This window comes from Nyctereutes procyonoides, unplaced genomic scaffold, assembly GCF_905146905.1.
Source record: "Nyctereutes procyonoides isolate TBG_1078 unplaced genomic scaffold, NYPRO_anot_genome, whole genome shotgun sequence".
In the NCBI taxonomy this organism is placed as follows: domain Eukaryota; kingdom Metazoa; phylum Chordata; class Mammalia; order Carnivora; family Canidae; genus Nyctereutes; species Nyctereutes procyonoides.
Window position 1 is genome coordinate 47,247,314 of NW_026575042.1, and position 15,862 is coordinate 47,263,175.

Sequence of the window (15,862 nt, forward strand, 5' to 3'; positions counted from 1 at the left end):
ACAAAGTGTCTGCCGGCTGAATGGAATAGTTTTACAGTAGGAGAGCGGCTGGCAGAGGAGGGGCAGGACCTGGGCTCTGGAAGGAAGTGAATTGGATAGGTCAGGAGAACGTACCATTCGTAAACACCCCTTCCTTCTTTTTCTTTTCACGTGTCAGGCCGGCGGGGGCCGGCGGTGGGGTGCCTGTCCCTGCGCAGAGCCCAGCCCGAGGCAGAGGCAGCTTGGAAGGCAGCTGCGATCGCCCCCGGGCCTGGCTTTGCAGCGCCCGGGGAAGGACCTGGAGGCTCGGACCTGCCCTGGAGGCGGCTGGGGAGCTGACATGGTTTAGTCCACTCACTGCATGTTGGGTAAATTCAAAACCCACATGCTCGTCCTCTTGCAGTGGAATAAGTCACATCTGATGGACATTTTCTGTGCTTATAGCATAGTAATGAACGTCTGACAGGCGCGACCTTTCATAAGACAACCCACACTATTGGCTTTCTGCCCAGAATATTGCTGCAACACTATCTGTGATTGGTTATCTCTCTATCATGCATTGCTTCACAAGGGGAAACGGCCCCTTTTTTTAATAAATCTACGATGGCTGGCTGCAATATGCCTCACTGTAAGTATTGTGTGTGTGTGTGTGTGTGTGTGTGTGTGTGTGTAAGAGAGAGATGGAAAGGGAAGGAGTGAGACACAGACACAGAGAGAGAGAAAGCGAGAGGCTGGCTTGAATATTACTTAGGCTGCTAGCACATGGCAAGGTTGTGATACTGTAGGACATCAGTGAAGTGCTACTTAGTAAATCTTAACCTATCTCTTTTTTCTACAGGTTGGTACTAAGAAGTGCCTTTCCTGACGTCTCTGCTGCTTGGACCCGCTTCTAGAGCAGTCTCTGCTTTTGCCTTGCTTGCTGCCAGCTAGACTGTGACGACAGCACATCCACCCTCCACCTCTAGCCCAGACACCCCCATTTCTACTTATAATCAAGACAAAAGCTCTAAGTATCTGGCATTGCCCTAGGCTGCTTTAGTGTTAAAAGAAAAGTTTGCTGAAAAAGTAAGATCTCTTCTGCCAGGAAATCAAGGAGGAAAAAAAAAAATCATTTTCTCGATTTGCTCTAAACTGCTGCATCTGTCTATGCCAAACTAATCAATACCGATTGCACCACCAAACTCCATTGCAAATTCAGCTGTGAGGAGATTCCCCTTTCAGACAACTTTGCTGAGAGCAGCTTGGAAATTCGGTGTCAAAGGGTCGGCCACGTTTTCATGCTTGCATTTTGGGCTCCCAATTGGCACTGGGAAGGGGTTACTGAGAGCACAAGGCTGATTCGAGGCCCTACTTTTAAACGTTCATCTACTTACGATTCTGGTATTTCTCTAAAAACCAAAACCTCTTTGAATTAACAGTTTCATGCTGTGAATTTCTAGTGGGAGAGCTTTTCCTTGATATTGACAACACAATTTTCCATGTACTTTTAAAGCAGGGAGTGGGGGAAAAAAAAGTATTTTGGAGGGGACATTTTCATCATCATTTTACAGTTTTATCAGTTCAGCTTTTTTTTTTTTTTTTTGGTTGCTGTTTTTTTTTTTTTTTTTGTGGGGGGGTTGGGTTGGTTGGTTTCACTGAAAAATTTAACTACCTGTAAAATCTATAAACATGGCTGTTAGTGTCACACCGATTCGGGACACAAAATGGCTAACACTGGAAGTATGTAGAGAGTTCCAAAGGGGGACTTGCTCACGGCCAGACACGGAATGTAAATTTGCACATCCTTCGAAAAGCTGCCAAGTTGAAAATGGACGAGTAATCGCCTGCTTTGATTCATTGAAAGTGAGTAAATGTTATATTATTTTAAGGATATGCAATGATTGAATGAAGGGGATTGTGACACAGAGTCCGTGGAGTTTGGGGCTCTGGGTTGCTTTGGGACTAGTTTAGTTACACAGTGTATTCTTACTGCTGGTTTTGGGGTGGGGGACTTTATTGAGAAGCAGTAGAAGCAAGTCTGGCCAAACTTGGTTTGTTATGAATAACTTCATCCGTCCTTTGATGCAATGATTTTTTTTTTTTCCTGAAACAGAAAGCGTCAGGCCACTTTTTACTTAGCGATAGCAGTGTCAGTGTCTATCTATAGGAATAGGAGATGTAGATACCTAGGTGTGTGAGCAAATGCCTAGATTATCCAAGGCCATGGCAATAGCTGAATGAAGACGGTATGTTTTTCCTTGCTTGTAAAGGTGCTGTACCGTTGTAAAAGAAGAGATTTCTAGGCAGCTAAACTTGGATAGACTTTTTTTATATCAACATTTTGACATTGTGGCTTTTTTTATCGTAGAAGCATATGCCTTTAAGGCTGGAAGCAATGCTTTTTGTGGAAAATAGAGAAGTAAGGGTCTCCTGCTGCTCCCGTACCCTAAGTAAGGCATTCAACTTGGCTGAATGTTGAGTTTTAGAAAGAAGTAGGAACTTTTAAGTACTATTATTTGGATTTTCTTTTTTTTTTTTTTTTTTAGCTTCTAGACTTGTGCTGTGAAATAACCTAGTTTATTTTGTTAGATACTGATTATTTTGAAATTTGTAACAGTCTCAGCCAGAAGTGTTAAAAGTCAGCTTTTTGGTTGGGCACTATGATACCGAAAGATCCACTTTCATCTGTCTTGACATTCAAAAATGTCACTGGTTTGTATTTCAGGTATCAGGTTTGAAAATGCGCCTTTTAAAGGATAGCATATGTGTCTTTATTCTGACATGCGAGGTGAAGGCTAGAAATGTGAAGATTCCCGGGTACTTTCACTTGCACAGTTTAATTGAATTGCCTTTGAATACTAATGTGCCACTCTTTGAACCTGTGAGGGGGGTAGGGTGACTATCATTTTACATCCATAGAGAAGTAAAAGTTTCATAGATCCATCTTGCCTTTTGCAAAACAACAACAACAACAACGTGCTTTTATGACAAAAATGCTTTCTTTAATAACATGGGGTGAATCAGCTGAAATAGTCAACTCCTGCGTTAACTCCTAACTCACCCTGATGTGTTAGGAGTTAACATGTGAGTTGACTGTTTCAGTTAATTGCTTCTTGGCTCAGCTTGGGCTGCCTACTTTGCTAAAGTTTTTGCCAAAGACTCAAGGATATTATCTTTAGAGAAGGGTATCCAGGGAGGTGTTCCCAAAAACAAGGCTGTCTTACGGTGTTAGATTATTCTGAACGTCATAGTCCTAAAGATCAATAAGGCAAAAGTTATAAATTACCATCGGGCCTTTCTCTTGCTCTCCTTTGAAAGGCGTCGATGAAGGGCACGGTGGTTGTACCTTTGTGAATGTGTATTCCTAAATGCCTGCTGGCTGAATTTAGGTGTAATTAGAGATGGGGACCCATAAAATGAGGGGCAAGTGGCTAATTACACTTGTCGGTAACCAGCTGTGTCCATAAGTAACCCTGTTTTGACCCAATTACTGGTAAATCTAATTTTTAATCCTACAGACAGTTGATGGTGCCCTCGTAGCTACAAAATGAAGGACATTAAACTTGGCTGTGACATTGAGTGGTTTCACAGAAGACCTGCCTCCACAGCATTTGGAAACATTGTGAAACGTTAAAATTCAGTTGCTATTTTTCCATCTCAAAATATTTTTTTAGTGGCTGCTCACTTGTGGACGCAGAACAGTCTCCCTTTGAGTAAAACAGCAGCATTGCTTAATGACATGCTGTGTGGTTAACAAGATTGAACTGCCACATCAAGGACTTTTTTTTTTTTTAAATAACGAGTAATTTCAAGATTTAAATTTACTTATGAAGTGAACTCATTATAGCAGCTAATCAATGCAAACTTTGTCCTTCTTCTTTGTCTTTCTAAGAGAAACTGAAATCTAATTTATGGTGTCTGAAACTTGGTAAAATATTTTGATTGGAATAAGAGGGGGGGGGGATAACCAAAACAAAACCCAGACACAAATTTATTTGTGGTGGAGGTTCATACCCAGAACAATAGCTCCTAAAATGTTAGTGAAATAAGTATATTGAGAATTCACGCAACAAACTTGGAATATGTAATTAAGCTCCCATATCTCAAAAACCACCGTTCCTAGATCCATATTTATAACTAACACGTTGTGTGATTCTTAATACGGCTTTTTATAGTTGTCTTCCTGTATTCGGTTTTGTGGCCACAACAGATCAAAAACACATTTTAAAACAGTTAAGGTAACTCTGTGACTCATGCTTGAAGTTCTGAAATTTGGGAGCATTATGAGGTTTCCATGCCAATAACCACCAGATCATTTGTATTGTTTTGGAGAGTAAACGGAAGGAATCTAGAAAACTTGTAATATCCTGACTTCTTGAATTGAATGTGTTGTATGTATTTCCACAATCCATAGTCCAGCCTTTTGTGAGTTCTTGAGCCGTGAGATGGAGGTGGCCTGTGTAATCTACTATTTTTAGCAAGTTAGGAAAGCAAACCAAATACTCTGTGAGAGGACCCTGTGAAATGGCCGTACCCTTCAGCTGTGCTATTGCAGACTTTGGCCAGGCTCCCAGGTGACTTACGTTCATAGCAGACTTCTACTTCGAAGAGGAGAATTCGTTTCATTAAAAACAGAAGTCGAACAGTTCAAGAAAAGTATCTGCGTAAAAGAAACCAATTGGCCAATGGCTAAAGGTAATAGGAGGAAAATCAGCTGAGAGTATTTTTTTTTTTTTTGGTTGCAGGTCCGTGATTTCAAAGTCTTTAAATAATTAACGGAGATTAAATTTACTGTGTGAAAACATAGAATTCTGTATCGAGATAGATGTGTTGCTAAGTGCAATGAGAGTACATGATAATCAGGAATCTGTGTATATATTAGGTATGTTGGAGATACAGTGATGCCAGGAAGAGAGAGCAGAAACTGTAATAACGTGTGCTAGTTTATAAATTAAACGCGATTCTCAAACACTTTGTTGTTCTCACCTAATTTTTGCTTTTGTACTTGCAGTCTCAATTTATGCCAGTCTGAGGATTTGTTGAAATTGAGAATTAGACCACTTACACACTATAGATTTCAGGGTTTTAGTTACTTCAGAAACTGTGAACATTTGAAGAGGTAGATAATTTTAGGCTTGAGAGGATTTTTTTTTTTTTTATGGCTTGTGAAAGGGATACCAAAGAGAGAGAGAGAGAGAAAAAAAAAAGTCAACACTGCGAGCTGCCATTACAATAGTATATTTAAGATATGATTCAAGTAACAGTTAATTGGCAAGTTACCTATTTTCTTCAGTAATAATCGCTCAACTCAAATCTAGGGAGTTAAAGGAAGCCTACCGACTGTATTTTCTTGTGATGTCAAGTTATTTAGGCTGTCAGAAAAAGTATACTTTCACCGTATGATCAACACAAAAAGCCTACCTCTTACTGAATTTTTCTTTTCGAGTATCCATTCATTTATCAGGTGCAGGAGGAAGGGAGATAGATGTATAACCTTCATATTAACTATTTTCCAAAAATCCAGCGAAATTCTTTTACTTTGAAAACTTTAGTCGCTTGTTTTCCTAGCAAAGTAGGCAGTTACGTTTAAGATGATTAAGGGGTCATTTCACTATTCCACACGTTTGTGTGTATTTATAGCCCAGCCAATCAGATTTGTCATGGACACATCAGAGATCAGATTCCGCCGCAGAGAGGCAGAGGGGATCAAGGGCCCTGAGTGAACCCATTTAAGGTGCCTCTGAAGACCTAGCAGATTAAATGAACTCAGCTATTAGAAGACCTACAAATATGTAAACATCCGGGCAAATTAACAGCTGGAGGATGTAAAGCCAGTAAGGAAACTCAGGGCCCTACTTTGTCACACAGGGACAGGGTGACATTCCAAAGCGGTCCCGAGGGTCTTCATAGTTAGATTGTCAGAGGTCCTCCGTTGTTAGCAGAGGGTATTTTCAGCGTGGCAGGCGCCTGTGTTGCTGGCATAGTCTTTTCATCCTGTCTTTCCAGCCAGTTTTGCTGGTAACCCTGACAAAGTGGTACTTGCAAATTTTACCCCGAACACCCAGTTTTGAACCTTTGATCTTGTAGGGCTCCGAATGCGAATAAACGTTCCCAAGGGTTTTGTTGTTACTGTTTATTGTTTTGCTGACGCCCTGTCCCATGTGATGTTAAAACTTGGGCAGATGGGAAGACGTACATGTAAGTCTACAGGTACCCATTCGGGGTGGCTCTCGGGGACGGGTTGGCACGGGACTATCTTGTTTCCCCCTAATGACTTAGGAGACGAACTAACTAGAAGGCATAACTTGTGAGACAACGTGTATCATCTTGAAGAGTTCACATTCTAGTTCCTGCACAGAACCCTCCTGACTTTTGTAAAGAATTCCCTGTGAGCGGGCCAGGATGCCATCAACTGTGATATGAACCTTTTTTTTTTCATGAAATTCTCAATGGCTGCAGCTGCTTTTCTAGTACTTATAGGCTTGTTGTTTTTTTGTTTTGTTTTGTTTTGTTTTTGTTTTAGGATTTTATTTATTTATTCATGAGAGACAGAGAGAGAGAGAGGCAGAGACGTAGTTGGAAGGAGAAACAGGCTCCATGCAGGGAGCCCGATGCAGGACTCGATCCTGGGACCCCAGGGTCATGCCCTGGGCTGAAGGCAGGTGCTCAACCACTGAGGCACCCAGACTTCTCCTGCTTCTTCTTTTTTTTTTTTTAAGAGTTTATTTATTTATTTCAAAAAGAGAGTAAAGAGCCAGTGTACTGAGCTGGGGGGAGGGTGGAGTGGGGGAGAAGCAGGGAGCCCGTGATGCAGCCCAGTCCCATATTATGGAGATCGTGGCCTGAGCCCAAGGCAGATGCCTAACCAGGCGCCCCAGGACCCACAGTTTTTTATTCACTTTCTTTCTATTCTTCAAATTAGAATTGTTTTTAGAAAAATGGTTTTTAAATGAGTTAAGATCTTAAAACTTGGACAGTTTTCAAGTCATGTTTTAAGTCATGCTACCCACGGCTCTAGTTCTAGGGCCGGTTGTTTGGTTTCCTAAGATTTTGGTAGCCTGCCTCCATTTCTCTCGTTACACCGTCCTTCAGTTCCTGGGTGTGACAAAGTTCCTGTATGTGACAAACGATGCAAACCTAAAGCAGTGGGGCCCTCGGAGCTCGACCTTTAATTGTGATTCAGACCCCTGAACTCCTATAGAATCCCCAGCCCACGAATAGCCTCAACACAATTCCACGTGGAAGGCTCTTAGATGCGCGGGGTGGGGGCACATCTGCTCTCCAGGGCCTGTGTGACACACTCCCAGGTCACGCGAGAGGTGAGAAATGGAATGTTTCTCATTTCCAGCACAGACACCCAGGGACCTGGTTTGGGAAGCTTATGCTGTCATTTTCCTTGCCAAGGATAAGTGGAGGATTTCAGCTATCAGCATCACTAATCTGTTACCTTTCATGCTGAGCAATGTCTCTGCCTTCCCACAGTCTTAGACAAAGCTGCTTATTTTCTTACAAAGAGATACTATTGAGGAAATTCTGAAGTTTTTTGCTTTCTTCTTTTTTTTTTTTTAACTTTAGCAAAAACACATTCCATGCTTCTAGATAAGGGAGCATTTTTCTATGTTAACAGGCCAAAAATTATGACAGTCAGTGGGAAGTGGATTAACTAAATAGATAGTGTTTGATTTAGCACTAATGATAGTTATTAATAAGCAGAAATGTCAGTAAAAGCAACTGGAAAGGCTCGTTGGAATTACTTAGCTGTTTGAAGTATAATCGATTATTAGAACAATGATTTCTTTTTTTTTTTCTTTTTTCTTTCTTTTTTTTTTTTTTTTTTTAGAATAGTGATTTCTTTGTGAATTTCACTCGAAACGAGCCATTCTGGTGAGGAGATCTTACATGAATAGTCATTTATGAGACACAACTGCACAGTTTTTATCGAGTACATAGTTCTCATGCAAATAACATCAAATGCACATCACCTACAGCATTATTCGTCATCTTTTGGCACATTTTTGAAAGACTGACTTTGGGACAAAGTTTGATTTGCTGTCAGAGATAAGGCTTTTCTTTTATAGACGTGTGCTTTGAAAGTCCTGATAGTTATAAGCCCTCATATATTATAATTTGATTGAAAGGCCGCCTCCTGGATACCTTTGGGCCGTGGCAGTCTCTGACTTTTAATTCATCTTGTGTTATCTCTGAGTTCTTTCCAGCCTACTAACAGTCCAGCTTCAGAGCCTTTGGTTGGGATCCTTCTTTATATTTCTCTCTGAGGTTATGCAGACATTCCTTAGACGTTTTGTCTTTAGGGAATTGTGTCCAGCATTGAGTCATGGAGACACCTTCCCCTCCCCAGCATGTGGCATGAACAGACTAACCGTTTATGTGTTGGCCAGTTGTCCCGGCCTGTACGATAGGATGATGCCATAGTCCTCACCCTCAGTCCTGAGGCTTCCAACGGCTTCCAACCCGAGGATGGTTTCAGGATCGCAGGATGGCCCAGTGCAGCACCAGCCCTTGTGTGCTCATTCCAGGAAGCAGGAGGATGCAGGGGCAGAAGAGGCCACAGCCTTGCCTTCTTGGGCTTCCTTGCCCTGTGGGGTCCACTAAGCTTCACCTGGTGCTTTATCCTGGTCTCTCATTGGCTGATTTTGGCAGCAAACATAGCTGGGAACTATAGTCTTTTTTATTTTTTTAATATTATTTTGAGTTTTAATTCCAGGATAGCTCACATACAGAGTTATACTAGTTTCAGGTGTATAATATAGCGGTTCAGCAATCCCATATATTATTCAGTGCTCGTCATGATAAGTAGACTACTTTTTTCCACCAGTTTCACCCCCCACCTCCCCTCTGGTAACCATCAGTCTGCTCTCTATAGTTAAGAGTCTGTTTCCTGATTTGCCCCCCCACCCCCATTTCTCTTTTTTTCCCCTTTGCTTGTTTGCAGGAACTAGAGTCTTTTTTTTTTAATTTTTTTTTTTATTTATTTACAATAGTCATACAGAGAGAGAGAGAGGCAGAGACACAGGCAGAGGGAGAAGCAGGCTCCATGCACCGGGAGCCCGACGTGGGACTCGATCCGGGGTCTCCAGGATCGCGCCCTGGGCCAAAGGCAGGTGCCAAACCGCTGCGCCACCCAGGGATCCCCGGAACTAGAGTCTTTTAACTGTTGTCCTGGTTAAAATCAGGCCTCTGGGTGGAAAAGGTAGCAGGAGACAATGGATGTTCAGGAGGGCAGCCACGGGGATGAAGGAGTTAGAGAATTTTTTTCCAGGAAAAAAATCCAGAATCACGTAATTCTCCCTGAAAAATACCTGGGTATGCAGGGTGCTGAGGGGAGACCAGCTCTGAAGAGAAACTTTTATCTTCTTACCTTGGCAGACATATCATCAAGTCTCTTGTTCTGGGTAACCAGACACATTTAAACAACCAAGTCATGATACATTTAGTCAATAAAACCTGGCCTATCAAAATTGCTTCATTTTTAATTTTTCCTTTGTTAGTACATATCTGCTTATGGTTATATAATTATGACTGAACTGCAACAGGAATGCACATCATAAGAACAGGTCTCAAGTGATTTTATTCCACAGAAGAATCTGTAGTTGCTCCGATGTCTGTGTCTGCTTCTTCCACAAATACATTTTATTCCGTCCGTATTGAGTCAGTATTTGTTGAAATTTATGATACGCTGGTCAGTATTTTCACTGTTTTTAATTTTTTCATAGTATTTAGTCCTCACAAAAACTCTTTGACAGAGTTACTGATATTCCCACCACTTTACAGACGGCCCCGCTAAAGTACAGAGAAGTGACATGCCCAAGGTCACTCGGCCAGCAAAATGTGAACTCCGAGCCCAGTAACCTGATTTCACAGCCTGCACTTTTAACCGCTTTCCTATAAAACTTTGCTTCTTAATTTACATACCCACATCCTAAGGCTTCAACAAAGGAGTGCTTAAGAGTGAAAAATTTAATGTTTGAGGCAAACTTACAGCATGCAGCCTAAAACAACAAATACTCAAAGATAATTCTCTGTTAGGTCAACAAATGAACCAGTAAGTGAACACGAGATAGCAGCAAGGTAGCGGATGCCACCGACTTTTCAGGATTGTGTATTCTAAATGGTCATATGAGACCATGGTTTTAAACTAAGCACCTTAAATAAGCAGCCATCTCTAATAATATAGCCACCCCCCAATCTATTAAAAAAATAAAAAGCCATATTCCCAGTTTTAGTTGTTTCGAAAGCATCTTCTCCCAGGGGCAATGTGGTTAAGCCATCAGGCCGACCCTGGGAAGTCAAGTACCTCCTACCACGCCGGACCTAAAGTCCAGTACAAATAATTCCCCGGGAAAACATGGTTATTAATGAAACCCAGGAGGCTGCACAGAAGCATTGTGAGGGCCATCTTATCACCCATCTGAACTACTGCTCCTGTCCTAGACCTTAACTGCTTTTGTCAAACTGTTTCGATGGGAATGATAACGGTGCACGTTTCAGTTTAGTGCTCCAGCAACTCACGTGGGCCCTAGCGCAGGAGATGTGGTTTCTCCCAAGGTCCTGGGGCACTTTCTGCAGGGCAGTGCAAGAGGTTCCCTGGCTTTGTGCTTGGGCTGCTCCTGCTCCCATGCTGCCTTGCAGCAGGGCACTGGCTCAGAATCAGCAGGGACTCAGGACGGTGTGGGAGGAGGAGCTGTAGTCCAAAGCTTACTCAGGTTGGGAAGACTTTTTTGCCAGTGTCTTCCAAGTGACCTTTTCCTTCTCCCCCAATACCCCCCACCCCCAAAAACAAAAAACAAAAAACGAAAACAAAAACCTCAACCTGCTTTCTTTTCACGTGCACAGCTTGTTGATCCTGACTCTGAGTCCACTGTGGAACTTCATGTTAGTGATGAGCTTTCTTTCATTTCTGAAATTTTCAAAAGTGTAGCTGTTATTTTGATACGGTTGCTTTTTTAGTTATTAGTAGCACAGATGGATAGTGGAAATATCAAAACTAAAAACAAAATACTATTTTTTTTGTTTCCTGGGTGTTTTATCACGAGATAGAGTAAACGGATTATCGGTAAAGACCCAGAGATGAGGAGGAAGATGGTACAGCAGGCCTAGGGGAGGGATGGGCCCCAATTCAAGGAGTGTAAACACTTCCCGTGTCAGACTTTGGGAAGGTATGCAAAAACAAGTCTTTAAGGGGCTAACTGCTAACAAGGAGACCAGTACGGTGGGGGTGGCGGTGATGGAGTTTGGAAGAGTAACTCCTCCACAGCAACTCGAGGGCCCGTGGAAAGGGAACTTCGGGAAGACAGACAGAAATGTCTCTGGTTGTTTATCTTTCCCTTTTGTCCCTCCACTCCCCCTTATTCTCAGACCACAAGTGGGAAGAAAAGACCACTAGAAGGAATCCCCACCGAGAGAGTTCCCATAGGCATGGGCCACCAAAGTAGGGTGGCTTTTCCTGAGTCATCATTGGCCAGTTGGGATCCACCTGTATTTTCCCCCCAGCTCATAACTTTAGGCCCGGAAGGATTCTCCTGAAGCTGTCTCCATTTATTCAGCCGTATTTATGTTTTAACTTTCTGTTAATGTTAGGTTGAGACTGACTACTTATTGAGAATCCCACACCGTTTCCTTAAGACCCCGTAAGACTCCAGGCCTCTTCAGTTAGCCCTGGTTTCTCTGCGTAAAATTCACCCTCGGTGTGTAAGGCTTCTGGATTTCAGAGTCACTTGTACTTAGGCCCAGGCCATTCTCAAATAAGGCAAGAAGCATCTGCTGTTAATAGTTGACAGTAAATTACACAAAGTAAAACATGGAAAATTAAAGTTAGAAAAGCTGGGGAGCTTTTCTATCATTTTCAATTTTCTGCACAAGCACGGACATAATCAGTGTTTAGGATCTGCTTGTGACGGATAAATTACATCTGTAATTCATTCTTTTCCATGTTACTGCATTCAGACGATGATTTGCTTTCAGATATCTTTGCTCATCTAATATTCTAAAATCGTTCATAGGCTGAAAATAAGTCTAGTTACATCTCCCAGTCCCAGGAAGCTTTTAAAACTAAAGAGTGTTAGCTTACCAAACAGGTCAAATTAAAAAAAAAAAAAAAAAAAAAAAAAAAAAAAAAAAGAAGAAGGGGAAGGAGTGTTTTGAGAGAAACATAGCCGAATTTATCATGCCCAGCATAAGATTCCTCTCTGGGAGAGGACCTTACTTTTCATAAAACAATTCTCCTTTAAGGGAGGCAACCAAGAAATGAACCATGGAAAAAGAAATAACTAAAAAATTCATTATTTATATAAAGAATCCTATTAAGAAAGATCTGTGTTCTGAATGAACTATCTTTCTTCACATTATCTCATATCTCTTCACGGTTAAGTGGAAACTGATGAAATCTAAATCTAGCCATGAGAAAAGATTATCATCCTGATTTTATTTATTGAGCTTATTTATTTATTTTTTTTTGCTCTTACGAACTTTTACTGCCAGACATTGCCTTCCATGAATCACAGCAGAGTAATAAATTGAAAACAAATGTCCACATAAGGAAATCCAACATATTAAAAAAAAAAAAACTCAAGTTGACTTGCACTCAGATGAACTAACGAGTTGTGACCTACACCGAAGAGTCATCTCCATTGTACATTTTTGCATAGTGGACTCTATTTAGGGAGTTTTGCTCCTACAAAGCCTTTAAGCTAAAATTAACCGATAGTAGCTTCGCATGTAACAGCCATGAAGTGGATTATGTGTACGTAGTGAGAAGTGCAGAATTATAATTCTGAAAAACCTCTCCTAGTGAGAAATGCAAAATTACAATTTAAGAAAACCACTCCTAGCTACTCTTGGCTTCTGTGTTTTGCACTGAGGATGAATAATGCCGGAGGAGGGATTTTCACCAGAAACATGTTCTTACACTGAAAGTTTAGGAATTTAAAGACATTGCAGACTAAAGTTTTTACGACTTCTGCATATCAGCCCGAAGAAGACAATCCATCCTTCTTCCCCACTTTCGTCATTTCTAACCTGCTATGTGCCAGACATTATGATGGGCCATCCTGCTGCAATAGTGAGTGACTCACGGGGGCCCTGCCCTTTTTGGGTGTTGGTAGAACAGTCGTAACCAAAAGCTTTTGAGCTTCTGGGACATACAGTGAAGCTTAAAATGATCAGAGAATAATAAGCCATTCTTTGACCTCTTCTCTAATTTTAAAATTTCCCATTAGAACACCGATTTGCCCATGTAAAAGCAGAAGCAGACACGCAAAACGTCCTCCTGTGGGTCTGTGGAGGTTTGTTATGAAAAACACTGTCAACTGGGACGTGGTCGGTGTAGGAAGAGCAGATGAGTTTCAGCTCTGGTTGTGTGTGTTGCGAGGAAGACCGTGTGTTTGTGTTACTCAGAGTGGTTCACCGCTGATTTATAAGCCGGTCAGAGGTTTATACCAGGCCCATCATCACGTTGCATCATTTAGCAAGATCAACCCGAGTCCGATTGATTTGGGGGGAGCACGCATAGAAATGGTTACTTTTACTTGCCCGATTTGATCATTACTCTATTGATTATATAGCAGATGAGGCCTGAGCGCGATGGCATAACCTGTAGAAGGGGGCACGGTCTGCAAGCGTATGAACCTGGGGTTCAGCACAGCCCAACAGTGATAGGCGTGATCACTGTGCAGACGAAACCCGGGGTTCATTCTCGGGGAGGCCACATGGTCGGATGATGGACATACTTGGGCAGGTATTTGTTGCGTCCCTGTAACTTCCTGCATTTAAGACAGCTCGAGTTTTTAAATCATGATCGCTCTCGCACTTTTTATAATTCAGAAAGCCATGCCTGAGCAGTCATGGAGATCCCCCCCACCCCGCCCTCAGCCAAAATGGGAAATTTATACTAAAGTTTTAGGTAGAAGTCTGGTAATGTAGAGAACCTAAGCGTTAGATCGGGAAGGATTTTGAAAGTCATTGCCAGACTGGAATCAGTTTACCAAATTGGGATAATAGACTGCTGCTTGGGGGAAAAATGAGAGTTTCAGGATTCCAAGACACAGCTCGAAGGGAAGTAAAGCACACCAATAGGGAGGTTTTCCTTCCATAAGTATATATATATATATATTTTTGCATAAAATAGAATATGCTTTCTTATTCAAAGAAATAGTATAATTTCTATTTTTCTAATGTACCGGACGTCATTTTGTGAGAGGCTGAGATTTCATTCTTATTTTATGAGTTTTAACTGGACATTTATGATAATATTGGAAATAAGCCAAAAATTATGCTGAAAAGCCTCTGTCTTTGTAAGTTAAACCATATAAAATTAAAATCTAGAGGAAACCATTCACCTGTCTCCTTTGTAATGGTTTATGTTATATGTCTTTATGTTGTATGTCTCACTTATGTATTTATAATAACTTTTAGCATCCTAGTTTAAAAATTAGTGAAATTTTGGTAGTTCGTCTTAGTTTTTCGTATTATTTGTGTAGTACCTATAATATTAATATATCTGAAATATCTAGATCCAGTGAAAGGAGGTGTTTTCACATGAGTACTTTAATTTTAAAATAACTCCCCCTATTCTTCTTAAGACTTTTGCATTCTGTGTGTAGGTACAAGCATCACTGATTGCGTTCTGTTTGTGATATGGCCCAAAGAGCATGTTTGCTCTCAGAAAAATGTGGACTTAGTAATGTGAAATAGCTGAGCTTCCTGGGCATTAGTAACTATTAACTTTAAATTATAATCCTGGACTGTTAAGAGTTGTATCTCAAATATTAGTGTTCATTACATGATTTAAAATGCCCCGTGGGAAATATATATTCTCACAGAGCAGTTGGTTTGGATGAGTGATAGTGTGGAGAAAAGCGAACAGACAACCTTTAACATCAATAGCAAGTGTTACAAGGATCCTTTCTTTGAATGATTAGAAACTCCAAGCCTTTGGGCCATTTTCTTGACTGTATCAGTTTAATCAAACAGCTAGTTAGAAAGATCTTTGACACAACTGTCTTTGATATGAATTCAAACTTGGCGTAAAAGTCGAATTTACTTCGTGTCTAGGACAACATTGATCACAGGAAAAGATGAGCAGTACTTTTTGTTCTTTGACTTTATTTCTCTGGGCATTTTCTTCATGACTTTGCTTTAGTATTGGCTTGATTGATTGATTGTTTCCTGAATGTCTGGAATGGCCTCTGTGTTCTTTTCCTTGGGATGAAGTTCATAATGAATATTACTTTATAGCAAATAAATATGAGTGCCAGGAAGAGTGAGAAAATGGCCAGTGGTTTTTTTTTTTTTCACTTAGTCTAAAGGCTATATATATATATATATATTTTTTAAATCAGTGTAGGATCTTTAGAATAATTGCAAAAGCTATACACAAAAATGTTCATGGCAAAGAATAAGAGCTGGTTAAGAGCCCAGAGCATGACTTCAATTGGACCTGGGTTTGGTTGCATCCGTTACTTCCTGCTGACTTGGTGTCAGTCACTGTGGCCTCTGAAAGGAGGCTAAGTGCACCTGCTATGAAGGTTCACGTGGAGTCCGCGGGATCAGTTATATAATACAGGTCACTTCACACAGTGTCTCACCCATTGTAAATACTCTGTACATGGTAGTTGCTAGTGCTGTTCTTGTCTCAGTGCTGGATTGGGTCTAAGTTATCTTTCCCCCTACGAGAGGAACTTGACCTTACGTCAGAATGAATATCACATGCAGTTTGCATGTTGTCCCAAAGATATCTACCCATTATTTGATTAAAAAATTAGAAACACCTTTGATCTGGATGATGCCCATAAATGTGCATGATCGCATCCGAGCTTTTTTACTTATCGGTTATCAAGAGAAGATACCCCTTAACCTCTCAACATGTGTACCGCTTGACGTTAAACTC

General features: G+C 41.1%; 1 protein-coding gene across 14 annotated transcripts in view; it reads left to right on the top strand.

Annotated features, from left to right (window-relative positions):
- Window positions 1-15,862, top strand: part of MBNL1 (muscleblind like splicing regulator 1) — a 180,155-nt gene that overhangs the window by 33,071 nt on the left and 131,222 nt on the right. For 8 of the 14 annotated variants that reach the window (XM_055321309.1, XM_055321316.1, XM_055321311.1 and 5 more), the window contains exon 2: window positions 818-1,821. The exons of 4 other annotated variants lie outside the window; for them this stretch is intronic. In XM_055321309.1, coding sequence (XP_055177284.1) covers window positions 1,648-1,821 — 174 coding nt within the window. In that variant the 5' untranslated portion in view covers window positions 818-1,647. Of the gene's footprint in view, window positions 1-364; window positions 608-817; window positions 1,822-15,862 lie in introns of those variants that run through there. 2 more of the 14 variants (XM_055321310.1, XM_055321320.1) reach the window with 2 other exon arrangements.